Here is a 27,174-nt window from a genome sequence, read left to right on the forward strand (position 1 = left end):
CCCTGCTGTCCCACCCAGCTGTGCCTCTCCCCTCCCCCAGATGTGCACCCTTCCCGCCCCTCCCCACTCACCTACCCGCCCCGGAGCGGCGTCCACCTCCCACAATGCCCCGCGCCGCGGCCCGGCCCGGCCCGGCCCTTGCTCCCGGGATGCCCCGCGCAGCCTCCCGCCTCTCTTCCCGCCGTGCCTCGCGCGGCGGCTCCCACCGAGTCTCCGTTTTCCCGCTGGTCACTCCTCAATCCAGAGCAACAGTGGCTCGGGGCTGTTTCCCAGCGTGCTCTGCGGGAGGGCTCGCCCCACTTCATTCCCTTTCCAGGGAGTCTCACGTCCGGGAGACTACAACTCCCAGCGTCCTCCTCGCGACGGCGGCGCGGACGTCGCCCGGCCCCGCCCCCCGACTCGGCCCCGCCCCCGCCCGCTGAAGTCTGCGCGCGAAGTCGGTGGCGCGAATTTGGGGACTGCCGGGAGATTGCGGGCGAGACGCTCAGGACAGCGGCGCGCGAGCCTGGCGCGAGGCAAGTGGCACCAGCCGGGGCTTCAGGGCTTTTGAACAGCGCGCGTCGGCAACTCGGGGCTCCAGCTTTCGCCGAGTAGGTCGGCTGCAAAGGAGAGGACACGGGGGCACGCTGAGGTGGCCGGGAGCGCGCTGCGTAGGGGAGTGCGCGGGCTGCGGGCCGCCGGAGGGGCGGGACGGCGTCCGTCAGAGGTTCAGGATCAGGTAGAAGGTAGACGAAGACCGAAAACTCTGCACGGGACAGGATCCGAAGAGAGGCCTGGATGGACTGGACTACCTGAAAGGGGCGTGGTTATATAGTGATGAGGGGGCGGGAAAGGCTGTCGGTGGGCGGGGTCATCCGGAAGTTGGTAGGGCCGGGGAGGCGGGCCCACCTGGAAGGGGGTGGGCCTAGGGAAAAGTTTAATAGTGGGCGGGGCCGGGGAAAAGGTTGAAGGAGAAGGGTCTGCTTTAAGGGGAGAGCCCAGGGAGAAGGAGGTGGGTCGGGGGGTGGGGCAAGTCAGTGGTAAGATCTAGGCCTAAAGCAAAGGCCTTTAGAGGGGGCGGAGTCAAGGGAAGAGACGTGAAGGTGTGGGTTCCAGGGGAGGGGAGCTGAAAGGTCTGGGCTTATTGTGGGCTTCTCAGGTGGCGCTAGTGGTAAAGAACCCGCCTGTCAATGCAGGGGACTTGAAAGACACGGCTTCGATCCCTGGGTCTGGAAGATCTATCTCCTGTTGGAGGGCATAGCAATCCACTCCAGTATTCTTGCCAGGAAAATCCCTACCGTCCATAGGGTCACAAAACTCTGAAACGACTTAGCATACACAACACTGCGCTTGTTATTGCCAGGGATGGTGGAGGGAGGGCTAGAAGAGCTTGGGGAGGGAAGAGAGAAAGATCTTGAGCTCGTTTTATTGGGTCTGAGATATTGGTTAGATATCCAGATGGAGATATCAGCATAGAAAACTAGAAATATGAGTCATTGAATTTTTTTTTTTATATTTATTTACCGACACCAAGGTGAGGGTGTGGTATGAAGAAAGAATTTCAATAGAGCAAAGAGTCAGATGTTTCTAATCCTGCTGATGGGCCAAGATGAGGAACAGGAGGTGAATTCTGGAATTAGCAACCCAGAGATCCTCTATCACCTTGATGAGCAGGGCCAGCTGAGGGATGTGGAGAAACTGGAAGGTTCAAGCAGGGATGGGAGGAGAGAGACTGGAGATGATGCCTTGGGACAGTTCTTTCTATGATGTCTCTGAAAAGGGGAGGAGAGATGGAGTGATAGCTGCTGGAACATGTAGGCTCAAGAGAAGGGATTTTGTTTGATTTTTAAGGTGGGACAAATCACATCAGATTTCTAAATCGATAGGCATGGTCTAATAGAGAAAAGTTGATCTAAAGGAGAGAAAGGAGGGGTTACTGGAGCATAGGGTTTGAGGAGGTGAGAGGGCATGAGATCTGGTGCGCAGGTAAAGGGTCTTATCTCGGGTGAGAGCACAGCTGGGTGGTCGAAGTACCTACAGCTGGGATTCGCAGTGGTGCGCAGGCGCAGCAGGAGGTAGATAAGGCAGTGGGAAATTGCCTTTCTTGAGTTTGCTTGCATTTTCTCGGCGGCGGAGGGTGAAGTCGGTGTTGGCGGCTGAAGAAGCCGCTTTGAAGTGTAGCCTGAGAGAGCTGGAGAATTGAATGGTCTTGGGAAATGGAGAGGCTCGGACCGCAACCCGAAGGACTCCTGGCAACCAGTCCTGCTCTCCTCTGCGGGTGCAGGAACAGGGTGGGTGGAAAGTTGGCTTCAATCAGCAGCTTCGGGGTTTTGCCCGGTGAGACGGAGGGCAGGAGGCAGGGCCCAGAGAGCGATGAAAGGTGTAACGGAGTCTGACAGAGTTAAGTAAGGAAGGGAGGACGTGATGGGGAAGGACAGTGAAAAGAGGGAGCATTGACTGGCTTAGAGACTTAGGGAAGGACTGGGGAACATTTGAAGTTGGAATAGAAATAATATTATAGGAATGGAAAAGAGTTTTATTTGAGCCAAACGGAGGATTCTAGCCCAGGAGAAAGCCTTTCAGTTCTGAGGAACTGCTCCAGTGAAGCGTGGTTTTCAGCAGATTTATATCTTGTTAGAACGAAGAGTGGGCCTCCCTGGTGGCTCCATGGTAAAGAATCTCCCTGCAGTGCAGGAGATGCTGGTTGATCCCTGAGCTAGGAAGATTCCCTGGAGAAGGAAATGGCAACCCACTCCAGTATTCTTGCCTGGGAAATCCCATGGACAGAGGAACGTGGGGGCTGCAGCCCATGGGGTTGCAAAAGAGTCAGACACATCTTAGTGACTAAACAACAACAGAGCGAAGAACGTATATCAGATGTGACCAGGGACACATTCTTTCAAGTTTTCAAAAAGAAGAAAAAGATTAACATATACATACAGGCATTATGGCCTGGGCACCTGGGAAAGGAACCTTGTCTTTGAAGAGCTGCTAGTCTGGGTTCATAGGAAGGAAGGCTTTTAGCCCTGTCTTCAGAGTAGACTTTTTATTTCTGGCAAATGCATTCTCTTCTTTAGTTGGTTAAAGCAGCTGCATATTATGTTTGACAGCCCATATGTCAGGTCTGTCAGTGTGAAGTTGGAGCCAAATGATGTAGATTTCAGGGTGATTTCCCCAAACCTCAATTCATGAAAGTTTCTCCTCTCCCATCAGAGGTGTGTGCGTTCCGATCTCCACACAATCAGTGTGTTTTGTGTTTGGATCTCTGCACGAAAATGAGTATTCTCATCAAGTATTTTTGGATGTTCTTTTCAGAAACTGGTGACCAGAGAAGAGGAGGAGGGGGGAGAGAATTCTGATACCATCATGCAGCGAAGTATCATGTAAGGACCCCCACCCCACTCACCAGCAGCTTCTGTTCTCCAAATTCTCTGCTCCTGTCTCTACCTCTGCCCTTAACTTAGAAGAACTTGGATTAGTCTTCATGTAGGAATTTCCAGGAGTTGAGCAGTATGGAGAGTGGGGAGGGGGATTGGAAAACCAGGTGGTGTAGTAACTGAGAATTTTAGTTGCTGCAAGGTTCAGAGACCCTAGCCCTGTGGTTCTCAATCTGGGGCAGTTTTCAACCCCCGCCCCCAGCAGGGACTATCAGACATTCTTGGTTGTCACCACTTGAAGGGAGAGGGGGGCTTCCCTTAGCATCTGGTGGGTAAAGGCAGGGCAGGCTGTTAATATCCTACAGTGCCCCAGGTAGCCCCCCACAACAAAGTATGATCTAGCATAAAGGGCCAGTAATGCCTGGGTGGAAGGGAGGCCCCATTACTTTACCTTTTCCAGAGCACATAACACCTCCAAACATTTCATATTAGCTACTGGCTTCCCTGGTGTCTCAGACAATAAAGAATCTGCCTGCAATGTGGGAGACCCAGATCCTGGGTTGGGAAGATCCCCTGGAGAAGGAAATGGCAACCCACTCCAGTATTCTTGCCTGGAGAATCCCCGTGGACAAAGGAGCCTGGTGGGCTGCAGTCCACGGGGTTGCAAAGAGCTGGACACACTAAGCAATGAACACATTACTTAATGTCTGCCTACTCCTGGAGCGTCAGCCCTTTGAGGGCAGGGACTTTATGTGTCTGGGCTGCTCCTGTGCCCCTGGGTTCCCAGGACAGGCCCTGCCGCATAGTAAGTGCACAGTTAATACTTGTAGAATGGAAATTGGGATGTGTCCTAGGTCTCACGTGAGAGGTTAGCTGAGGCAGAAAAGTACATAGTGCTGCCTCCTCTGTCCGAGCCTCAGTTTCCTCATCCATCTAAGGGGATTGTTCAAAGTCTTCTGTGGTGTGCCAGTAATGGGGACAGACTTCAGAAGCTGTGGCATGTAGCATGTGTTGGAGGGGTATTGGTACTGTTATCATTCACTTCCCCCTCTTCTGCTCCTCCAGGTCATTTTTCCAGCCCAAGAAAGAGGGCAAAGTGAAGAAGCCAGAGAAGGAGACATCCAACAGCATCAGAGAAATGGAGTCCCCTCCAAAGTACGTTCTGGGGCTGGGAGGTCGTGAATCTGTTCCTTTTGTCAGTCAGGACTTTCTTGGCTGCAAGTGTTAACAAACTCGGCTCAGAATGTCTCAGGCCTCCATGGGGAAATTTTTGTTTCTTGTAACCTGAAAGGCTAAAGGTAGTGTCAGCCTCAGGTATAGTTGGATCCAGGACCTCCGAGTTGTCTTCAGGACTCTGGCCCAGTGTCTTAACTTCATCTGGCGCCGACTTCCTTCACAAAGCAGGGACCCTGCCACTGGCTGCTTCTGAAGAGAAGAGAACAGTGTTCTCTCTGCCACCATTCTTGTCATAAGTTCTTGGGAAGAACGTGTCCCTGTACCATTCAAGGTAGATTTAGCTTACCTTCCCAGTTTGGGGCCCTGAGAGAGTAACTTCACTTCCTGCGCCTAGTTTCCTCCTGGGTAACGGGGTATCATGATCTGTATCAGGCTTTCAGTGTGGACTTGATGCATTAACACACTAACAACTTACAGAACAGGGCTGATTCATAAAAGATGCTCAGCAAGTGATAAAGATCAGGTCATGATTTATCAACATTTCTGACTTTGAGATCCACCCTTTCTGTTTTTATGTTGCTGGGAAGTGTAGTCCCTACCTAGAGGATCAGGGTCTTACATGACTGACTGAAAGAAAGTCTCCAAAGGAATACTGGAGGCCATTGTCTGCCCTCGGTAGGGACTTCATGTGTTCCTCCAGCATCGCCCACCACAGGGTGGGCACACAGGAGCCCTCCAGAGAAGTGGGACAGGGAGATGGGTATTTCAGGGTATATGCTGAAGGCTTTCCTGGCGGCTCAGTGGTAAAGAATCTGCCTGCCAATGCAGGAGACACAGGTTCAATCCTTGCTTCAGAGAGATCCCACATGCTGCAGAGCAACTGAGCCCATGTGCCATAATTACTGAGCCTGAGCAGTATAGAGGCTGGAAGCCATAACTAACATACTAAGTTTGAGCACCCTAGGTCCCATCTGCAACAAGAGAAGCCACTGCAATGAGAAGCCCATGCACCACAAGTAGAGAAAAGCAACAAAGACCCAACATAGCCTAAAAAAATATATATGCCAAGGAGGCTTCTCGAAAATGTTCACTGCATGCTTGAAAGGCAAGGAAGGGAATGAAACATAATGAAATTGCTGGAGAGTCTGGGGGCAGCGTCCCCACTGTCTGCTGGAAAAACCTCCATTTTTTCACTTTCCAGGGTGGCGCTGAAGGAGCGGAATAGAGTGGAGTCCGAGGGCGACTCTCCAGTGAAGAGGCCGGGGAGGAAGGCGACCCAGGTCCTGGGCAGCGAGGGCGAGGAGGAGGAGGAGGAAGCCCCCACTACCCCCGGAAGCCAGGTGGGGCCCCAGCAGCCTGCCCCCACTTGCCAGATGCCTCATTCCCTTTGACCTTGGAGCTGAGTGCAGCAGCTACTCAGGAAAATTCTGGAGCTGATGCCCCAGGGGGCAGAGGAGTTCAGTGGCTGTGCCTGGTTTCTGTGCTCCTAACCCCGCCTCTGCCCTGGGGCCTGGGTGTGGCTCCTTGCCCTGGTGATGCCTTGGCAGGCAGCCTCAGGTGGCTCGGGCAGCTCCGGGTAGCTTCCCCCATCACAGGTGGCATGGAGGTGCTATGAGTTGATTTACATGGTGATGGGAGAGAATGCCTGCTGTGGAGGAAGGGTTCAGAACCCACGGAGTCAAAGGCTTTCCATCTTCCCCAAGCGCATCGGTTCACTTGCTCCCCTCATTTAAGTCATTTCTTGCCTGTTGTCTGCTCTCAAGATAACATCCGAAGTGCAGCACTTCTCAGTCTGTCGATGGTGAATGGACATCCTGTTTCCCCCACTGCTCACCCCACTTCCGTCTTCAGCTCTCCCCTCCCCCCAACCCTGGGGTTGCCAGCTCAGGACAAAGACAGTCCTGATGGAGCCTCCAAGGCCTCTCTTGAGCCGCCTCTTGTCATCTGTCTTTTCCTAGGCTCAGTCTGCCCCAGACTGTATTCTGCTTCTGTATTGTTGCTCACCATCCTTAGATGAAGTTGTCCAAGTGAATGCCCACATTCAGCCAGTGGGAAGAGCAGGGCACTCCACTTGCATTTAGGTGAATGTTATTTGAACCACTTGCCCTTACATTGATCGGGTAGACCTGGGGCTTCTGACCTAGCTGCAAGGGAGCCTGGGAAGTTTTTGGTTGGGCCATATTATGTGCTGTGCTGTGCTTAGTCGCTCAGTCGTGTCTGGCTCTTTGCGACCCCGTGGACAGTAGCCCACCAGGCTCCTCTGTCCATGGGGTTTCTCCAGGCAAGAATACTGGAGTGGGTTGCCATGCCCTCCTCCGGGGACCTGCAAAGTCTCCCGCATTGCAGGCAAATTCTTTACCATCTGAGCCACCACTTTTTGGTTGGGCCATATTATGCTTAGCTAAAAATCAAAGATCTTGTCACTTTAGGGGAAACAAAAAAGAATTGTTACCATGGTCCATAATAGGGACAGTCTGGGTCCATGAAACTACATAGAGTGGAGTGATGGCCCAGGTAAGAGGCCAGAGCTGGGGCTGAGTCACTCTGTTCTCTCAAGTGTTTGGAAACTGATACAGCTGGGTGCTGCCTCCTTCCTCCTCCAACTCGGGAGTTGCTCTTTCTCTCTCTTTCCAGAAGCCTGCTTCAGATTCTCCACAGGCCTCACCTCCCAGTCCTGTCATACTGCCTGAGAGCAGCCCTTCCCGCTCCAACCCCTCTCCAGCGGTTGTCTCCCCATCAGGGATCCCGAAGCGTCGCACGGGTAAGGACCCCCGGGCCATGCTGTTTCAGCTGCCTGTCTTTGTCCACCTGTGGATTTCTCCACCATTGAGCCATCCTCCTGACAGCTCTGGTCTTAGCATTGTGTTTAAGAGCATGGCTCCACCAACCCCTGACTCTGTGACCTTGGGCAAATGACTTCCCTTCTCTGGGCTTTCTCACTGGTAGATTGTATGAAATCTAAACACATCAAGTATTTCTGATGAAAATTCAGTGCCCAGTTGAGATGTGCTTGTAAGTGCATCAGATATTGAAGACCTAGCATAGGAAAAAGAATGATACTGATTTTAAATATTTGAAACATGTTGGAATCATCATATTTTGGTTATGCTGGGTTAAGTAAACAAGATTACCCAAACTTAAATTCACTTGGTTCTTTTTCCTTTCCTCAGTGTAGTCACTGGAAAGTTTAAGACAACACATGTGGCTCAGTGTGTGTCACTGACGATGCTGCTATAAGGAATGACGAGCCCGCACGGGGGTAGCTGCGGATTGAGGCAGGGCCCAGGGGAGGGGCAGTCTGGCCTGGGTCTTGGATCAGGGTCTTGGTCTGGGTCGGCTCTGTTGAGAAAGGGTGACAGGGAAATGTTGCTGCCATGAAAAGCACATGTGAAGGCCTCGGGGTGGGAACAGCACAGCAGGTGGGGGAATCCCACACACCTCGGAGTCTCTGAGAATGAGATGTGATGTGGGGAGCAGGGAGGGCTTGAGGACAGTGTGTGGTGAGAGGTGAGGCAGAGAGGAGGGCGGGTGCTGGCTCCCACGATGAAGGAACCTACCTGCCACAGTCACACGGCCAGGAAGCAGAAGCCTGAAGGATGAGGCCTGCACCAGGGCGGTGGCTGGGGGGGGGGCAGGCAGAGAAGGGCAGGGCCCCAGAGCCTTCTCAGGGGCCATCACCACGAGGGTCTGAGCCCACTGTGGCAGGTCCGGTGGGCCAGCAAGGAGGCCACACTGAGCCCTTTGTCTTTCCAGCCCGGAAGCAGCTTCCCAAACGGACATTTCAAGATGTGCTGAAAGAGCAGGATGAGGACGAGGACCCAGAAACTAAGAAGAAGAAGGAGGAAGAAGGTGAGATCCTGGTCGGGAGGGAGGAAGCAGTGGAGAGGCTAACTCTGTGTTTCCGTGTGTGTGGGATCTGGAAAGGTGGGGGCCTGTCTGGGAGGACAGGGTGTGGGGACCCCACTTGATTTGACACTTCAGCTGGGAATCCACACGTGTCCGTCAGAATCCCACACCGCCGCCCAGGGAATTTTGTCATGAAAGCATTCTGGAATGCATTAGCTTGGCCATCTTAATTCATACAGTTTCCTATTTTTCTCTCTTTTTCTTGTATGGAAAATATTTTCCTCTATATGATTTGTTTTTAAGTTTTGCCAAAAAGCAGAGAAGTGTACAAACTTCCAGGGCCCATAGTGTCTTAGTAACTGCCTCATTGCCCCAAGGGCTTTACTGTTCAATTTGTCGAGTTATGTCCAAACAACTATTTATGTTCTAGCAGCTTGGGCATTTGAGAAAATAATATACATAGCATTGAAAGGAAAGAAAAATAATTTTTCACTCCTAAATAATCACAGTTGGTTTCTAACAGGATGTTTCCTGGGCACTGCACAGTTGCTCAGACCTTGGAGTCCAGTTGAAAACTGCTGTCCTTGTTTTCTGTTCATGTTGATTTTCATGTAATACTTGGTTTTTACCACACCACCCATGAGTACCCAGCTTTGCAGAAAGCTATGTCATGAATTACCAAGAATGTGATCTAATAATGACAAGTGAAATGCCCTGAGCTAGTGGTCACACGGTGTCCAGCCCATTTGCCTTGAAAATGTAAAATATCTTACCTGGGAAATACAGCCATAAACATCTGGTCCACAGATCATTTGGGGCCTTTACAAGATTATAATAATCAGTCTTTGTCACCGTCATTTGTTTTAATAAGAGGTCCTTATTGGGTTTGTCCTCTCCAGGTAAGGTCTGAATTTGGTGGAGATCTGATTTTTGGTTGGCAGTTTTTAGTCAGTAACAAATTTTACTGTAAATGATGCAGTTTTAGCCCTTATCTGTGTCCAGGGGTTTTGGGGGCCAGGTCAGAGGATGACTTCTTTCTGCTAAGACAGATTATTCCTAAGTCAGTTGATGCAGTTATTATTATTACCCCGGAGGTGGGGATTTTTTATTTTTTCAGTCCGCTTAAAAAAGCTTTATTTTTATCACTAACAAGTTATCATTGGCATTTTGAACCCTTTCCAGTTCTATTTCACCATGAATAATTCAAAAATTCAATAATTCAATAATTCAAAAATTATAAGAAAAGCCTGACCCTCCCCGTTTCTTAGCTATACAAGCAAGCATTGGGGTTGGCTTCCCTCAAGGTCCCCATGTGGCCCAGGGCTGACCAACCCTCACACCTCCCATCACTTCACACATGCGTGGTCAGCACAGCAAAGAAAAAACGGGGCAGAGTGTCTTGGGAATTCAAATGCCCTTAGGGAGGGGTTCACAGTGACATTTTTTGCCATCTACCTTTTTTGTCTGTCATCAGAAGCAGAGACACCAACAGAAAGCCTCCCAGAGCCTGAAGAGGGCAACAAGGAAGAAGCAGAAGGCAGGGACCAGCCCCCGACGCCCCTTGAGCCCCAGAAGACCACCAGTGAGTGTCTGACCGTCTTCCTCCCTGGGGCCCCCTCTCTCTGTTTTTTTTTTGGGGGGGTCACATGTCTTTGGAGGACAGTTAATGTAAATAAGGCTTAGATAAGACTTCAATAAGATTCTCCAATGTCTTGTCTGAAAGCAAATTCTAGGGGAAACTTTAGGTTTTGTTACTATTGTTATTTTTATTGTTGTTTTTCTCCACACATGTGGGGGAAAAAGAGCCGGTCATCCTCCAACAAGTTATCTTTCAGAAATCATAGGCACCGAGGACTTCCCTGGGGGGTCTAGTGGCTGGGACTCTGTGCTCCCAATTCAGGGGGCCTGGGTTCCATCCTTGGTCAGGGAACTAGGTCCCACATACCTGTGGCCAAAAAAGACATTTTTTTAAAGTTTGCATCACCATCTGACCTCTCTCACTTTCAGCAGAGTCCTCGCCAGAAAGCGTTTCAGAGCCCGAGGTGATGGTGAAGCAGGAACCACAGGAGGACGGCCAGGCTCAGCTGCCCCCCAAAGCACCAAAGACCCTCAGCAGTTTCTTCTGTGAGTGTCTGCCCCGCACTTCGCAGGGCCGTGCAGGGAAGAGGTGGGTGGGTCTTGCTCTAAGGAGCTCGGCCTTCCCGTGGGTGAGAAGGCCTAACTCGCCCCTTCTGCCGTGTTCCCGCCCCAAGCATGGGGCGATGCCACCTGGAGAGTTCTTGGGAGCTGGGGGCTGTGGGAAGGAGAAAGGGTCCACTGTTCCCCTGCTTCATTCCCCAGCCCCCCGGAAGCCAGCTGTCAAAAAAGAAGTGAAAGAAGAAGGACCTGGTGCTCTGAGAAAGGACGAGACCAAGGGGTGAGTCAGGATCCATTAAGAGAACAGCAGATGAAACAAAGTAAGCCAGTGAGTCCCAGGTCTCACCGGTCTGATTGTAGGTGGGCCTCCAAAACGGAGACCAGTAATCACCTAGTATCCTTTCAGTGTTAGAATTTTGTGATTCAGGTTTAATTATTCTAATAAAAAATTTGGGGTTCTTAATGACAACTTTGTACCCCAGTCGGAACCTTATTAGTGAGATTAAATGGCCCCATTTCAGCACGTGACTGCACTGTAGGAACAGTCGGCTCCTTTTCTTGAGCCTCCTCTGTATGAAATCACATCCAGAAGGTTTCTTTTATGCCTTTTTACTTCATCTCTGCAGGCCTGTGCAGAAGCTGGTGTTTTAGCCAAATCACAGGCATTGAAACCAGTAGCCCAGAGCAGCTAGGTCATCTTCCCTGGAACACACAGGGAGGGTGGGGGTAAGGCCAGGCCTGAAAGCGGAGTTCCCCTGATTCCTAAGCCGGGCCTCTTTTCTGCACCACTGTTGTGCCTCTGGGCACGCATCCGTGCTTATATTACTTGTAAGTTTCTCTCACCAACTTGGTGTCTGACATGAAGTACTACGTCCTGATTTTTACTTCTTGGGATACTGTGATCGTTTTTCTTACACCGTTCTCAACCTGATCACTGATGGCTGCCTGCAGGAGACAGACAAGCTGTCAGGACCTCCAATTTCCTCACCTTTAATATGAAGACTTGTTAATGGTAGAAAGCACACCCTTTTATCCATTGTAAACGGTGTGCCCATCACCAGACACTGCCCTCCATATCTGGATGCATTGAAGCCTCACAGCAACCCTGTGCATCGATTCTCTTGGGACTCCCATTTCACAGATGGGAAAAGTGAGGCGTGGAGGCAGGAGAGTGCTCTGGAGTGCTTGGAAATCCCAGCTCTACCTTTGTCAGCTGTGTGACCTTGGCTAAGCGACTTAGCCTTTCTGGGCCAGTTTCCTCCTGAGGGTTTGCAGACTAACGTCTGGCCATGCCCACACTTGGCAAGTAGTAGCTGTTGTTATTAATTTTGATTGCCTTGCTTAGACCACAGATGAGTGTGGCAGAGTTGGGATTTGAGCCAGGCAGCATGGCTGCAGAATTTCTTACACCTCAGCTCTGCCATTTCTCCTTGTAATATAATAGGAAGAACCAGGAGGGTGACCGCTTACCAAATACTGAGGCCATACAACTCACTGTGCGTGCTCCGTCCGGCTCAGCCATCCTCAGCCCTGTCTGCACAGGATCAGCTGAAGAGCTATAAATAGTCGGCAGTCTTCTCCCTCACCCCATGTTTGGCAGAGACATAGGTCTGAGGCTGGGGAGTCAGTGTTGTAAAAATGCTCCCCACAAAGCACAGGGAACTCTCCCCCTAATTTCTTCCTTAACCTCAGGACGTGTCAGGGCAGGGACTCTGGGTAGCTCCATCATACGGTTGGTTCAGAGGGAAATTGCTTCCTCACCAGGACACAGCTGGTCACTGATGGAGCAGCGATTTTAACCCAAATGAGTGTGACTGCAGAGTCTGGACTGCGGTGGCTCTGACGGGGTAGATGTGAGGCATTTCCCGAGGCACGTATGATGTAGAAGGTTAGAACAGTCTCAGAACTGTGCTGCTTACTAGCTGTGTGACCTCGGGTGAGCTACTTAACCACTCTGTGCCCAGTTTCCTTATGTGACTAGGTGGGATAGATGAGTCCCTGCCTGCAGGACTGATTTGCTAGCAGATGGAGTGCCCTTAGCACGGTGCCTGGCTCCTTGGGGCACCCAGGGACTGCACCTTCCTCCTGTTCTAGCCAGAGTTAGGGCGGGTCTGACCCAGAGGCGCTGGGGGGATCCTTGCCTCTCAGAGTGGACTCCGAACAACATGGGCTTCCCAAGTGGCTCAGTGGTAAAGAATTCGTCTGCCAGTATAGGAGACATGGGTTCAATCCCTGGGTTGGGAAGATCCCCCAGAGGAGGAAATGGCAACCCACTCCAGTATTCTTGCCTGGGAAACCCCATGGACAGAGGAGCCTGGCGGGCTACAGTCCATGAGATCGTAAAGAGTCAGACACAACTGAGCGACTAAACTGAACAATATTCGGATCACACTGCTCCACTTCAACCACACTGACCCCTTTCCTGTTCCTCTAACATGCCAGGCGTGTCCCTACCTCAGGGCCTTTGCACTTGCAGCTCCCCTCTAGAATACTCTTCTCCCTGGTCCCCACTCTGCTAACCCCTCACATCATTCTGCCTGGATGTCTCCTCTGGCCTTCCCCAACTGTCCTCTGAAGCAGCATCTGCCTTTCTGATTCCTCCCCCTACTTGGTTTTTGTTTTAAAAATGTTTTAATACCTAAAATGATGTATTCTCTTCTGCTTTTTGGTCTTGTTTGTTTTTCACCCCCAACTCTCACACTCCTCGACCCAGGCATCTACCCTGCAGCCTCCCCTTTCCCTCCACAGACACCTGGACCCACCAAGCTACAATCCTGCCAAGAACAACTACCATCCCATTGAAGATGCCTGCTGGAAGGCAGGCCAGAGGTGAGGCGTGGCCCTTCCCAGAACCCTTCCTCTGGTCCCTGGCACTGCGGGAGGCCCTGTCCCCGGAGGCTTCAATGAGAGATTTGCCAGTCCTTCCCCCCACACAACCCTCAGTTTTGGGGAGACCATTGGCCGCTCTGAAGGGGATGGAGAGAGAGAACCCCAGGCAGGAGTCAGACAGGACATGTGCGAGCACCTGGGGATCAGCAGGTCACCGGGAGGCGTGTGGGGGCAGGGGGCTGGGCGGGGGGCAGTGGGGGTGTACACATGCTCCTGTTTTCCTTCTCCTCCCCCAGGGTCCCTTATCTGGCTGTGGCCCGGGCGTTCGAGAAGATTGAGGAGGTCTCTGCTCGGTAATTAACCAGACCGCCTGGCCGGGGCCGGGGGGCCTCTCCTGGTTCTGTCCCAGTGGCGCTGGCTGTGCCTCCAGCTGTTTAATCCTCTTAACCCCCTCCTGGCTCAGCTGCACCCTCACACACGAGACCACAGGTCTGGCCACAAGAGCGGCCACAGGCCATTGTTTCTGCCTGGTTTGTTGGTCAGAGCAAGACAGGAGGGTGACCCGTGATCCCTGGCATGGGGAGACAGGCCTGGCGGAAGGAACTGGATACTAAGCTCAAGTAACCAAGAGTACCTGCAGCCTGGCTGATACTCCCGATCCTCAGTGTTAGAGAAAACCCACGTCTTGTTTGTAGTGAGAACCTATCTCAGCCTGATACTCACTAGCTCTGTGACCTTGGCAAGTTACATAGTCTTTTGTGCCTCAGTTTTTTCACTTGTAAAATGAAATAATATCTAGCTCAAGGCAGCTGTGAGAATTCAGGGAGTCAGAGAGCACTTTGAAGGTTTAATACCAATGCCTGGCACCCGGAAAACAGTCCATACGCATCAGCTGTTACTTCCTGTAGATGATCGTCCCCTTCCTCGTTGTCAGATGGGGTTCCTCTCCCACCAGCAGCCTGTGACAGCCCCTGTGGCTCGGGTCACACGCCCGAGGGTGCTGGCTGGGAGCCTTCTTGTCGTCTCTCTTCCTGCATTTATCACCATGCTCCCTTACCCCAGTGTGACCTTGAAATGTCACGTGTTCTCACCCCCATCCCCTCCTCCAGGCTCCGGATGGTGGAGACGCTGAGCAACCTGCTGCGCTCCGTGGTGGCCCTGTCACCTGCCGACCTCCTGCCCGTCCTCTACCTGAGCCTCAACCGCCTGGGGCCGCCCCAGCAGGGCCTGGAGCTCGGCATCGGAGAGGGCATCCTCCTCAAGGCAGTGGCCCAGGCCACGGGTGAGGCGCGGGTGGTGGATGCCCCGGGCCGGGTGGGAGGGGCTTCCAGGGAGGCCATGGAGAGGCCAGGAGATGATGGGGAGGGACTGGGAAGGGACCACTGACAGGCTGAGAGCGGAGGGGCCAGATGGTGGGGGGGGTGGGGATCAGGACCAGCACTGCACCCAGAGCAGGTGGGAGAGGGGGAGGCTGCAGGCACAGAGCAAGGCCGAGGGTCGGGGCTCATGGAGGTTGCAGAGGTCCTTAAGGGCTTTGACCAGCAGAGCCATGAGGGGAGCTGGGGACAGAGTGCAGTTGTGGGCGGGCCCAGCAGTGACCGGGAGAGGCTGGCCGAGTGGGCGGGGCCTGCCTGCCCAGGGCCTGGGGTGCTCTGTTTACTGTGCGGGTGTCGGGGAGCCGTGGAAAGGTCCCAGGCAGGGTCACTTCTGGACCGCTGTGGAGGACGGACAGGAAACCAGGAGGCCAGGGAGGAAGTCGGGGCCGAGATCCAGGGCTTTAAATCCCATCTCCATACTGATGGTGCCGCCCCAGACGACCCCTCTAGTGTAGACGGGCTCATCATCCCGGCTTCTGGAGAGGGGAGTCCGGCGGCCACACCCCTCCTGGCGCTCAGCCCCCGATCCCTCTCCCCCACAAGGTCGGCAGCTGGAGTCCGTCCGGGCCGAGGTGGCCGAGAAGGGTGATGTGGGGCTGGTGGCCGAGAGCAGCCGCAGCACCCAGAGGCTCGTGCTGCCCCCGCCCGCACTCACCGCCGCCAGCGTCTTCGCCAAGTTCCGGGACATCGCGCAGCTGGCAGGCAGCGCTGTGAGTGGGCGGGCGGCTGGCCCTCCCCAGACCCTCTCCTCCTGGGGACCCGGAAGGCTCTGGTTCGATTGCTCAGGGCTGGGTCGCCTCGGTCCTTCCTGCTTTTGGGATCAGAGCTTCTCTCCTCTTGCTGCTTTCAAGACTGCGGGACCCTCCTCCTGAGACCACAGCCCCGATGTAGTGCGGGCGTGGGGCTCCATGAACACCTGCTGAGCAGAGCCGGGGTGGGAGGCCAGAAGGAGAGCCAGCTTCTAACTGTTCTCTGCGCTCCGGGCGGTGGGACTGGGGAGCAGGTGTGGGAGGTGGGCAGGTCTCCAAGGGTGGCAGCTCCCCAGGCAGCGAGGATGGCGCCCCTCCCTTCAGCCCCGTTACTGACCGCCCTGCCCCCTTCTCTCCAGTCCACAACCAAAAAGATAGATGTCATCAAAGGCCTCTTTGTGGCCTGCCGTCACTCAGAGGCGCGTTTCATTGCCAGGTGAGGGTGTGGGCCTGTGAGGCGGGAAGGAGGGCTGGCAGGCGCATCACTGCTGATGCCCTGACCACCCTCGGATGGGAGCACTGTGAGCTGGGCACGGAGCCCAGGCGCTCCTCTTCTCAGCAGTGCTGGCTGGAAAAGGCTGGGCTCGTGGGTGAAGTGTGCTGCAGTCGATTAGTGATGTCTGCCCTGGCCTGCGTGGGAGCCTTTGCCTGCCGCTATCACTGGGATGTTTCTTGGGTGCCCTGGCCTATGCCTCGCGCTTTCTGCCATGAGCTCCTCCCTGCAGCTCGGGGGGGGGTGGGGGTGGGGGGTGCTGTGATCCTCCCCCCGTTTAGAGAAGGGGAGATGGAGGCACAGGAGGTGCACCCTCCTGCCCGAGATCGCTGGCTCAAGCAGGGCCCGTGCGGGGACAGGTTCTTGGCCATCATACCTGGCACCCTGGGGCAGGCTGTTCCAGGCCTGGCTGTGCCCTGGTTCCACCATCTCTGCTTTGTCAGAGGGCAGCTGAGGAGAGAGACGGAGACCTTGCGAGGCCCCTAGTTCTGCCCGCAGTCACTGCCCGCGGTCGTGACGCTTCATGGCCAGCCTCCGTTTCCTCCTCTGTCAAGTGGGGCTGTGTGATCGCGGGTCCCTTCCAGCTCTGGAGGCTGCTCTGGTTTAGAGGAGAGGGTCGCGGTGGGGAGACTGGAGGAGGGAGGAGCAAAGGGCTCAACAGGCCCACCCCCATTACCCGCTGTCCCCCCAGAGCCCTGAGTGGACGGCTGCGCCTCGGGCTGGCCGAGCAGTCGGTGCTGGCGGCCCTCGCCCAGGCTGTGAGCCTCACGCCCCCCGGTCAAGGTGAGCCCCAGTGGCTGGCCCCACGCCCACCACTCGCGTTAACCTGGCCACCTGACCCCCACCCCCACCTGGTTCCTCTGCCCCTCCAGGCCCCGTTCCCTGAGGAGCCTTTCACCAGCACCCACTGTGGACCCGGGGGTGGCTGAGGGGGGTCGGGCCCATCCCAAAGCCCCTTCCTCTGGGGTTCATCCTAGAATGCCCCCCCACCTTGGTGGATGCCGGGAAGGGCAAGACAGCAGAAGCCAGAAAGACGTGGCTGGAGGAGCAAGGCATGATCCTGAAGCAGACCTTCTGGTGAGACCTGGGGGCCCGGCAGGGGAGCCCGGGGGGCGTGGGTGACTTGGGAGGGGCCAGCAGCCAGCAAGCATCCATAACCCTCATGGGGCTGGCGACAGAGCCCTGGGTGGGGATCCAGATGATACGGGCTCTGGGCACGGGGAGGTGACAAAGATCAGGGAGGCGGCCAACAGTGGGGGGTCAGGGACACAGGGACGGGGAGAGGCGGAGATCCTGACAGCCAAGGAGAGAAGCAGGCAGAGGCTTCTGAGTTCCAAGCAGGACTGTGCGTGTGGAAAGGCCACGAGAAACCCAGACGGGGCCTGGTGACGGGCACACTGTGAGGGTCGTGACGGTCATGGAGAGGACTCTGCCCCTGCGTGGAGACCTGCAGACTGTCGCTCTCAGGCCGGCCCCAGACCAGTTAAACTGGAGTCTTGGGAGGTGGAGGCCGGCCTGGAAGAAACATGAAGGACCACGACAGACGGGTCGACAAGGGGAGTTGAGGGAGGCAGGAGCCGGCCCTGGGAAGGGGCGACAGGCAGGCAGTGGTGGGTCTCGCAGCCAGCGAACAGGGCTCTAGAAGGACACCCCCGCCCGCCTTGTTCTTGCCCCTGCCCCAGCGAGGTGCCTGACCTGGACCGGATCGTCCCCGCTCTGCTGGAACACGGCCTGGAGCGGCTCCGGGAGCACTGTAGGCTGAGCCCAGGTACTTGCCTCTGGGAGGTCCCTCCCGCCCCTCGCCGTCCATCCACGGCCTCGCCCCAGGCTGGATGCCATCGGGCTCCCCTCCCTCCGTCCCCCGGGGTGGCCAGCACAGGGCCCTCTGCTCAGAGAGCACCCCTGTCCCGAGCCGTGCTTTGTCTCCATGGAGTTCCCGCTTCTGTGTTGGAGCTGCTGTACCGAGATACCGAGAGGCAGTGCGGCAGACAGACAGCATCTCCTTCTCCTGTATATGGAAGGACCCGGAGGGGGGCAGGCGGCAGGGGAAGGGCCGCGCCGCGCTCCAGGGCTCACTCACCCAAGTTCCTTCTGTCTTCACGTCGTCATCCCAAGGCTGTCGCTCTAATATGTGTGACCAGAGACTGCTGGCGTTTCTGTTTTAGTTTTCGAGAAGGGGGCGACCAGACTCTGTGATGACAGAACCCAGGTGTTGCTTGCATCGCTTCTGAGTGCAATTAGCAGTCTCGACCCCGCCCACCCCCAGTAAACTCTATCTGAATTCACTCTCCTCCCCTCCCAGGGGTTCCCCTGAAACCAATGTTGGCCCACCCCACCCGGGGTGTCAGCGAGGTCCTGAAGCGCTTTGAAGAGGCAGCTTTCACCTGCGAGTACAAATATGATGGGCAGAGGGCACAGGTAAGGGGGTCCCTCAGACCCAAGCTCAGGGCCGGCCGGGCTCGCCATGACTCCTCATCTGGTCGCGCACGGCCCTCAGGGCAGTGGTGTGGTGTGGTGTGATAATAGCCACCTGATTGGCTCCTCTGAAAACAGATCTTACTAGGTAACGTCATCAGAGTCCAGACCCACGGCAGTGGGAGCCCAAGCGTGGGCTGCACTTGTGCCCTGCCGGTGGGCGTGTTAATGTAACAGGTGCCCTGCGTCCCCCTCAGGTTACCTGGACGTGTGTCCCGGCTCCCAGGGCCGGAGACGGCCTTGGTCTGGGCTGTGAGGATACTTGTGGTGGCTCTTCTGTCCTGGGGGGAGTGGGGGCCGCTCCCTGGTCTCACCTGGGGACAGGTAAGCGAGCTCGGTGGGCGCCATCCTATGGTATAGGCTGCACACAGTAGATTCGATAGACTCAGCATAGATGGATCTTCGCAATACAGTGCTGAGCAGAAAATCAGTAAAGTGACTTAAGATAGCGATAGCTACTTACACACATGTATATTTGAAGTCACGTTATACACATATATACTACTATTTCTTGGGGTAATATACACGTTGCTGCTGCTGTGGCACATAATATAGTTCTGCTCAAGGACTGTGATCCAGACATATTAAAATGAATACATTTAAATCATAAAAAACAAGAATGTTATTTACAGCACCACAACATCCAGACAAATCAACACCCCGCCCCCCCCCCCCCAAAGCACCTTTGCTAGCCGGGAGAGGAGGGTGTGGACTGGAGATGAAGACGAGGTGGCAGGGGCTCCACAGACAGGCCTCGGAGGTGCTCTCTGAACCCAGGAGAGGATTCACTCAGGTCTCTGCCTCAGTTCCTCCTGCAGAGCTTCTGGAACCTCCTGCCCATGGAAGTGGGGTCAAGAAGAGAAAGTCGGGGCTCCCGGGGGTAGGCCCGTCTCTGAGTCCCTCTCCCCTCCCCCACGGTGGCAGATCCACGTTCTGGAAGGCGGGGAGGTGAAGATCTTCAGCAGAAATCAGGAGGACAATACCGGAAGGTACCCCGACATCATCAGCCGCATCCCCAAGGTGAGCTCCTGCCGCCGGCTCCACCTGGGGGGTCTGGGGGATGCTGGTAGGGGAGCGGAGAGTGGAGGGCCAGCCAGGCCGGCCCAGTGCAGCGGGCGTGATTGGAAGGAGATTGGAGTGTGTTGGGTTATAGATAATAGAACACCTGCAGATTTTTTTTTTCCCCCATTAAATCTGAAGGCGGGTGGCCATGGGCTGGCTCAGCTGAGGACCAAGGTCTTCCCGAACCCAGCTGGGTCTGCTGTCCTCTGCTCACTGCCTTTTCATCCCAATGCCTGGCCCCTTGGTCTTCAGGTAGCCGCCACACTTCTAGACAGAAAGACAGATGGGAAAGGGATTCTAGCTGCTGTCCCCTCCCATGAGGAAAGTTAGCACTTTTCTGGGCACCTCCCATCAACCCCGGCTGACTGAGGCTTGGGGGTCCCCTGTGCAGTACCGGGTCACGGGCACTGGTGCAGCCAAGGCTGGGAAAGGCAGGATCATGCTCTGACGGGGAGAGGGTTTGGCATGAAGCCTGCACGTTGGCTGCACAGTCTGTAAATAGGGATCGATCTCTAGGGCCCTGGAGCCAGGCTGTCTCTGCTCCCAAGGGCCATTTGCACCTACTTTAGGAGATCTCAGTCAAACAGGACTTTGTCATTGTTCAGTTGCTAAGTCGTGTCCAACTCTTTGTGACCCCATAGACTGTAGCCTGCCAGGCCCTTCCATCCATGGGATTTCCCAGACAAAAAGACTGGAGTGGGTTGCCATTTCCTTCTCCAAGAGATCTTCTGACACAGGGATTGAACCCCAGTCCAGGCGGATTCTTTACCACTGAACCACCAGGGAAGCCCACAGGGGAGCAGCCTTCCGTAATTACTGAGGACGTTTGTTCTTTCCTAGAGCAGCGAGGACAGAGGGACAGCACAACGCAAGCATTAATTGAGCTCCTGTGATGTGCTAGGTGCTGTTTATTTTTAAAACCAACTTAAGGTGTAGTTTCCATAAAAGGTTGATTTTATGTATAGAGTTTGAAGAGTTTGGACAAGGTCACCCAGCCACATAATCAACATATAAAACATTTCCATGTTTTTATCACTCCAGGAGAGTTTGCTTGTGCCCCACGCCAGGCAGGCCCCTCTCCCCACCCCCACCATCCATCTCCTGTGGCAACAACCACTGATCTGCCTTTTTCGTTGGTATAAATTCGTCTTGCCTGTGCTAGAGCTTCATGTAAGCGGTCACAGTACAGGGTCGGTGAGATCTGGCTTCTGTCACCCATTCATTCAAGTGTTTACTGGGCGTCTGCTCTGTGCTGAGCCCTGTGCTGGAGGCAGCGACTTTAACCCAGACGGCAGAGCAGGCAGGTCTTCATCAGAGCCCTGCTGTTGCCTCTGAGTGTACTCAGAGATCAGGCTCTGAAGAAAAGGTCCAGCGTCCTGTGAGCCTTTAACAGAATAAGACCTAGCCTTGGTGTCAGGACCGTCACAAAACACAGCCCAGGATACAGTGCGGATGGCCCTGGGAGCCATGCAGATGCTCAAGTTCAGAGCATGTGCAAAGGCCCTGTGGTTGGAGGGGCACAGTCCATTCCAGAACCAGGAAGGTTTGTGTGTGGGGGTGCAGAGAGTGAGTCTGAGGGGCTAGGTGAGGTGAAGGGGTGCGGGGGCTGGCCGAGGCGAGGTTCCAAAGCTCTGGGGAGCCGTGTGTTTTCAGCAGGGGTGAGCACCGAGCAGACGTGAGGTTTGCTGAGAGCAGCCTGGCTGCTGTGAGGAGAGTGTATTGGACAGAGTCAGTGCAGGAGCAGGGGGACTGGTAGGATGCTGTGGCTTAGGCTGGACTGGGCTTGGCGAGGTGGTGGCAAATGGACGACTTAGAGGTTTCAGAGAGAAAATGGACAAGTTCACGGCTGAATTGAATGTAAAGTGGTCAGAAGAGGAAGATAACAAAGGCTCCTGGGTTTCCAGCTTGTGGGACCACATAGTAAGTCCTCAGAAAACCTAGTTTTTTCCCCCTCTCAGTGGGGACCAGAAGGGGTCTGTTTACACGTGTCTCTAAGGCTGGCATCACTTTGTCATTGGATCTTCCCCATGTAGAAGGGAAAGAAACTGGTTTCTCTCCATCTGTCTTTTGGCCTCATCCACCACCTCTCGTGAGCTCTGGGTTTTCCCCTTTCACCTCTCAGATTAAACTCCCATCTGTCACATCCTTCATCCTGGACACAGAAGCTGTAGCTTGGGACCGGGAAAAGAAGCAGATCCAGCCATTCCAAGTGCTCACCACCCGCAAACGCAAGGTAACCTCTGCCCCACTCCAGCACCTGCCGTCATCTTCCACCCAATCCTGCCCTGTCCCAGACAGACAGAGTTGTCAATTGGAATGTAGTTCTTTCAGCCTTTTACAATGTGGCTGCTACAGCTCCAGCCATCATGTTCTTATCCCAGCATGCCAAGTAGGAAGGAGGGAAGGGTTCTTTTCTTATTATGAAAGATCTGTTCCAGGAGCTCCCTCAACCTGCACCCCAGAAAACTTCTTTACTCTCATTGGCCAGAATTGTCATGTCATCCCACTAGTTGTGAGCAGGCTGGGCAAGCAAATAACTAGCAGAGAGGAATGAGATGGTTGCTATCATAATTCAGTGCCAGTGGCTGGCATCATCGCTGTGCTTATAGGCATGCAACCTTTTGGCTGGGAGAAGGGGAGAGTGGCAGGTGACTGGGTGTCTGCCTCGGGCGTGATGGGAGGGGACCCAGGGACCCACCCACCTCCATCTCACCTTTCCCCATCCCCCACTCCGGGTCTCCATCCTGCCCCAACACAGGAGGTGGATGCGGCAGAGATCCAGGTGCAGGTGTGTCTGTATGCTTTCGATCTCATCTACCTCAACGGAGAGGTGAGTTCCGGCATTGTGTCTCGGGTGGTCGGGGGATGAAGGGGGTATGTAAACCTGGGAACCAGCGGGCTGAGCTGGGAGGTCACACTTGGGCAGCGGCTCTCAAAGTGTGGCCCCTGAGGCCTCCCCTTTCCACCTCCCCATCTGTGTGACGGTCCTGCAACCAGAACAACCTACTGCAGCCTGAGGGCAGGAGCAGATGTGAGAATCCAGCCTCTATTAAGCCAGACACTAGAGCATTGCCTAAAATGTAAACTGACGCCCTGTTTCACACTCATCTCCATCAGCCACAGGGTGACCTGTGACCCACCTGCTTCCTGCTTTGCCCGAAGTTGGGCTTTTCCTCTTTATTTTCATGGTGACGTCCGTCTCTCTCATCCCGCCCCGCAGTCCCTGGTACGTGAGCCCCTGTCCCGACGCCGGCAGCTGCTCCGGGAGAACTTCGTGGAGACAGAGGGTGAGTTCGTCTTTGCCACCTCCCTGGACACCAAGGACATGGAGCAGATTGCCGAGTTCCTGGAGCAGTCGGTGAAAGGTGAGGGCGTCCCGCGAGGTCTGTGCCCCTCCACACTGTCCCTCCCCGCTCCGTGATCTGCACCCACCCCGCCCCACCCTAGACGACTGGACCAGAGTCCCGCCCACGGCTGCGGCGAGGCTGTGAGCCAGGGTTTCACGTGGCCCTCCTGTGGTCCCTAGACTCCTGCGAGGGGCTGATGGTGAAGACCCTGGACGTGGACGCCACCTACGAGATCGCCAAGCGGTCACACAACTGGCTCAAGGTGCTGCCCACCCCCTTACCCCACCTACCCGCTGAGCTTGGGGCCCAGAAGCCACCTGAGCTTCTGTGCCCCATCCCCACCTCACCCCTTTCGAGCTCTGGAGCCCTTTGCTCTTTCCCTCCCACCTCCCGCAGCAGCCACCTCGGCCCTGCGGCCCTCACTGCTCCCCGTGAGCAAATTCACCAAGGGCTGGTGGAGAACTGCCTGTCTGGGTGCCCCAGATGGCGAGATGAGGGAGCCTGGGGAGCTCTCTGTTCTTGCCTTCCGTCAGGAGGTCAGCCAGGATGCAGATGGGATAGAGATGGGGAGTAACGAGTAGGGTAAAGTCGGGGGCAGGGCCACAGCAAGTGCAAAGGCCCTGGGGTAGGAACAAGCTCCTGCCTGGCACATAGTTGGCACTTAATTTAGTTTATGGAATGAGTGGATAAATGTTCTCCCTGTGAAGCAGTGGAATGTCCCTGCATACTGAAGGAAGGGGGGATCTGGGGTGACCCCCCGAAGTCTCCCCATCTTACCCATCCCCTCCATCTCCCCTCCTCCTCTAATCAGAGTGGCCCCTTTCTCATCAGCCTTTTAGCCGAGAAACCTGTCCCTCATCCGCTCTCCTCCCAGTGTCTGTCCTGGGTCTTCTTACCCAGCCCCCCCCCCACACCAGCAGTGGGGTCCACACCTGACTCCCCACCCTCATCTCTGGCCCTCCCTCCCCACAGCTGAAGAAGGACTACCTCGAGGGTGTGGGCGACACCCTGGACCTTGTAGTGATTGGTGCCTACCTGGGCAAGGGGAAACGGGCCGGCCGGTACGGGGGCTTCCTGCTGGCCTCGTACGATGAGGAGAGCGAGGAGTTCCAGGCCATCTGCAAGGTGCCGGGTGGACCCTGGAGGCGGGGGGCAGAGAGGAGCAGACCCGGCTCATCCTGGGCCCGCGGGAGCTGGGGGGAAGCAGAGCTACTGACCCCTGTCGTCCTCACAGCTCGGAACTGGCTTCAGTGACGAGGAGCTGGAAGAGCACCACCAGAGGCTCCAGGTGAGCCCTCCCCACCCGCTCAGGGTCCCCGTCCTCTGGGGACCCTGCTCCTTGGCCAGGGGAGCCCAGCACGTCCAAGTCCCAGTCCCAGCCCCGCCAGCTCCGGGCAGAGACGCCATCAGGGAGCCCTATCTGCCGCACTCAGGGCCGGGCGTGTTGTTGGCTCCCCGGGTCCACCCTCGGAATGCCAGCGCAGCCCTTCGTTGTGGGGTGTCCGCCGTCCTGGTGCCAGGCGTCTGGGGCGCGCTCTGGCTTCCTGCGTGTTCATGTCTCTGATCTCTGTGTCCCCGTCTTGGTTCTGTCTCTCTTGGTCTCTGACTCCCGTCTCTGGGTCACTGCTCCTGTCTCTCTCTCTCTGCCTTTAATTTCTTGTCTTGGCTCCCAGGGTCTTCATTTCTTCCTCCTCCCGTTTCTTTCATCACCCCTCGCCCCTGCCAGCATTTTAATTTGAGGGGTGTCTGTGTCTCCCCTTCCCCATCTTCTCCCTCTTTCCTTACTGCCCTCCCTCCCCCAGCCCTCATCCTTGACTTAGATCCAAGACTCTCTCCCCCTTCTCGCACCGGCTGCAGGCCTTAGTGCTGCCCACCCCTCGCTCCTATGTCCGGGCCGACGGCGCAGTGGCCCCCGACCACTGGCTGGACCCCAGCGACGTGTGGGAGGTGAAGTGCGCAGACCTCTCCCTGTCCCCCATCTACCCTGCGGCCCGGGGCCTGGTGAGTAACTGGGGGACCCTGAGGAGACCCTCCGAGAGAATCCTAGCTGAGTGGCAGGAGAGCAGTGGGAGGGGATTCTGGGGCCCGTGTCTGTGCTTCCGGGGTGATGCTTCGGGAGACCGGAGCTGGCGTTTTATTTGGGTTTCAGACAATGATATCAGTCTCATTAAAAAAAAGAAAAAGAAAAATTCCGCAGGAGTAGAAAACAATGAAATTGATTTCTTTGACTTTCAAATTTTTACATTTTCTGTCTTTAATTTTATGTTCTTATTGGAGTATAGTTGATTTACAAAGTTCTGTTAGTTTCAGGTGTAGGGCAGAGTGATTCAGTTAGTTTTGTTTAGTCACTAATCGTATCCGACTCTGCGGCCCCATGGACTGCAGCGTGCCAGGCTCCTCTGTCCATGGAGTGGAACCTGTCTCCTGCCCTGCAGGTGGATTCTTTACCTGCTCAGCCATCGGGGAAGCCCGCATTTGTATCACTTTTTTTTTTTTTTAAATCACTTTCTTAAATATCAGTCTCACATTCAGCTCTTAAGTAATTTTTGAAAACAGTTCTTTTCAGTAAAAACTTAGGATACTTCCTGCTGACCATTTATGAGAAAAAGAAACTACTGTTTCTTGATCAACGGTAATTCGTTTTCACGTTCCAGGTTTTAATGTTCCTTGGCTAACTTCTCTCACTAGTGATTCCATTCTCCACGCCTGCCAAAGGGTCTGTGTCCCGGGGGACCCCCACTCCCTGCCACCGACCAGCACTAGGGCAGCTCTTAGCATCCTCCTTCCAAAGAACAGGAAATATAATTTTTTAAAATTGAAGTCTAGTTAACTGAAGAACAGGAAACTTTAAAAGTGCACTCCCTTTGGGATTTCTTCTGACCCTTCAAAATCTGGCATGCGCATTTCTGCTTAGCAGCAGACTTCCACTTAAAGGCAAAGCTTATATACTTGTTACCTCGTTTCCTTCTTGAAATTTCTCACTCCTTCACCTGGGGCAGTCAGGGTTCCCTGGTAGCAAGCAATGGGAGCAGCATTTATCACACACCTAAGTGAAGCAGGCACAGCACTTGTTCACACTCATCCTCAGAAAAACACCAACCTTCCCATTTAACAGATGGGAAAAGCGAGTCCCAGGGTGCCTAATGCCCAGGTTCACTTGGCTTCTGAGTTGGGAGTCGGGATTTGAACCCCAAAGTCTGGTTTTAGAGTCCGCCTCTGGCTCTGTGCCCTCTGGCATTTCAACCCTAATAATAATGGCAACAGAAGCCTCAGCAGCCCCCAGTTCTTCTGCCACTTGGTGCAGCCCCAAACACTCGATTTACCTGATGTGATTTTTACAGTGACCCGTCACTTAGCCCCATTGTATGGATCAGGAGACTGAGTCCCAGAGGCACAGGAGCAGGGAGGAGACCTTGGATGGGGAATTCTGCCTGCTCTCTTTACCACTTCCCCCACGCCTCCCCCAGGTGGACAGTGAGAAGGGGATCTCCCTCCGCTTCCCTCGGTTTATTCGTGTCCGTGAGGACAAGAAGCCAGAGCAGGCCACTACCAGTGCCCAGGTGAGGCCCGTGGTAGAGGGGTGGGCTCACCTCGCCAGGCCAGCCTCTCGGAGAGCATGGGCTGTGGGCTGATTTGGCCGGGAAGAAGGTGGGGCCCCCCCGGGGCTTCTGACTCCACCACCACCACCCTCTCACCTCAGGTGGCCGGTCTGTACAGGAAGCAAAGTCAGATTCAGAACCAGCAGGGTGCTGAGCCGGACTCCGAGCAGGAAGAGTTCTACTAGAGTTCCTGCTGGCCCGGGGGGCTGGGCGCAACGGGGTCGGGGGTGTGGCTGCTAGTGCTCTGCACGCTGGTGTTGCCCTGCGCACGTGGGATTTGAAAGTCAGGTGTGTGTGAGGGGATGGTTTCAGTGGGGGTCTGGGGTTCGGTCATTTTTTTTCAATAAATAATAATTGAACACCTGCTCTGTGTCCTTGCTGGGCTCTGGGGGTATGGCCTTAACAGTTCACATTTTGGGAGTGTAACAGTGTGGCTCCCCTGGTGGCTTAGCAGTAAAAAATCCACCTGCCGGTGCAGGAGAACTTGGATTTGATCCCCAAAGGTCACCTGGAGAAGAAAATGGCAACCCACTCCAATAGTCTTGCCTGGAGAATCCCATGGACAGAGGAGCCTGGTGGGCTACAGTCCATGGGGTTGCATAGTGTCGGACACAACTCAGCAACTGAGCACACATGCACATGCAAGTGTGGGTGTGATGGCTGGAGCAGGGGCTGCCACCTTGTGATCATGAGGAACAAGCCAGAAGAGTCACAGAGAAAGTCACCCTGG

General features: G+C 54.9%; 2 protein-coding genes across 4 annotated transcripts in view; one reads left to right on the forward strand and one right to left on the reverse strand.

The window, feature by feature from the left end:
* Positions 1 to 344, reverse strand: part of ZSWIM9 (zinc finger SWIM-type containing 9) — a 23,163-nt gene extending 22,819 nt beyond the window's left edge. Inside the window, exon 1 of one of the 2 annotated variants that reach the window (XM_070450617.1) lies at positions 76 to 344. In XM_070450617.1, the coding sequence (XP_070306718.1) occupies positions 76 to 305 (230 nt within the window). In that variant the 5' untranslated portion in view covers positions 306 to 344. Of the gene's footprint in view, positions 1 to 71 lie in introns of both variants that reach the window. The other variant, XM_020888371.2, reaches the window with a different exon arrangement.
* Positions 217 to 26,807, forward strand: LIG1 (DNA ligase 1). Of its 2 annotated transcripts, XM_020888396.2 has the most exons (28): positions 217 to 590; positions 3,295 to 3,362; positions 4,422 to 4,511; positions 5,734 to 5,872; positions 7,167 to 7,293; positions 8,286 to 8,381; positions 9,853 to 9,960; positions 10,386 to 10,502; positions 10,719 to 10,794; positions 13,263 to 13,343; positions 13,640 to 13,696; positions 14,453 to 14,625; positions 15,263 to 15,429; positions 15,828 to 15,904; positions 16,653 to 16,744; positions 16,939 to 17,038; positions 17,644 to 17,729; positions 18,264 to 18,379; positions 19,361 to 19,456; positions 21,621 to 21,731; positions 22,257 to 22,328; positions 22,719 to 22,863; positions 23,025 to 23,107; positions 23,818 to 23,970; positions 24,080 to 24,133; positions 24,703 to 24,846; positions 26,313 to 26,405; positions 26,546 to 26,807. In XM_020888396.2, exons 2-28 carry the CDS (start codon positions 3,346 to 3,348, stop codon positions 26,627 to 26,629), a joined length of 2,754 nt encoding a protein of 917 aa, XP_020744055.2. In that variant the 5' UTR covers positions 217 to 590; positions 3,295 to 3,345; the 3' UTR covers positions 26,630 to 26,807. The 2 variants fall into 2 exon arrangements, with proteins under 2 accessions (XP_020744055.2, XP_070306722.1); XM_070450621.1 differs by lacking the exon at positions 217 to 590 and having other exon boundaries at positions 10,389 to 10,502.
* The last annotated feature ends 367 nt before the right edge of the window (positions 26,808 to 27,174 follow it).

This window comes from Odocoileus virginianus, chromosome 20, assembly GCF_023699985.2.
Source record: "Odocoileus virginianus isolate 20LAN1187 ecotype Illinois chromosome 20, Ovbor_1.2, whole genome shotgun sequence".
Classification (NCBI taxonomy): Eukaryota; Metazoa; Chordata; class Mammalia; order Artiodactyla; family Cervidae; genus Odocoileus; species Odocoileus virginianus.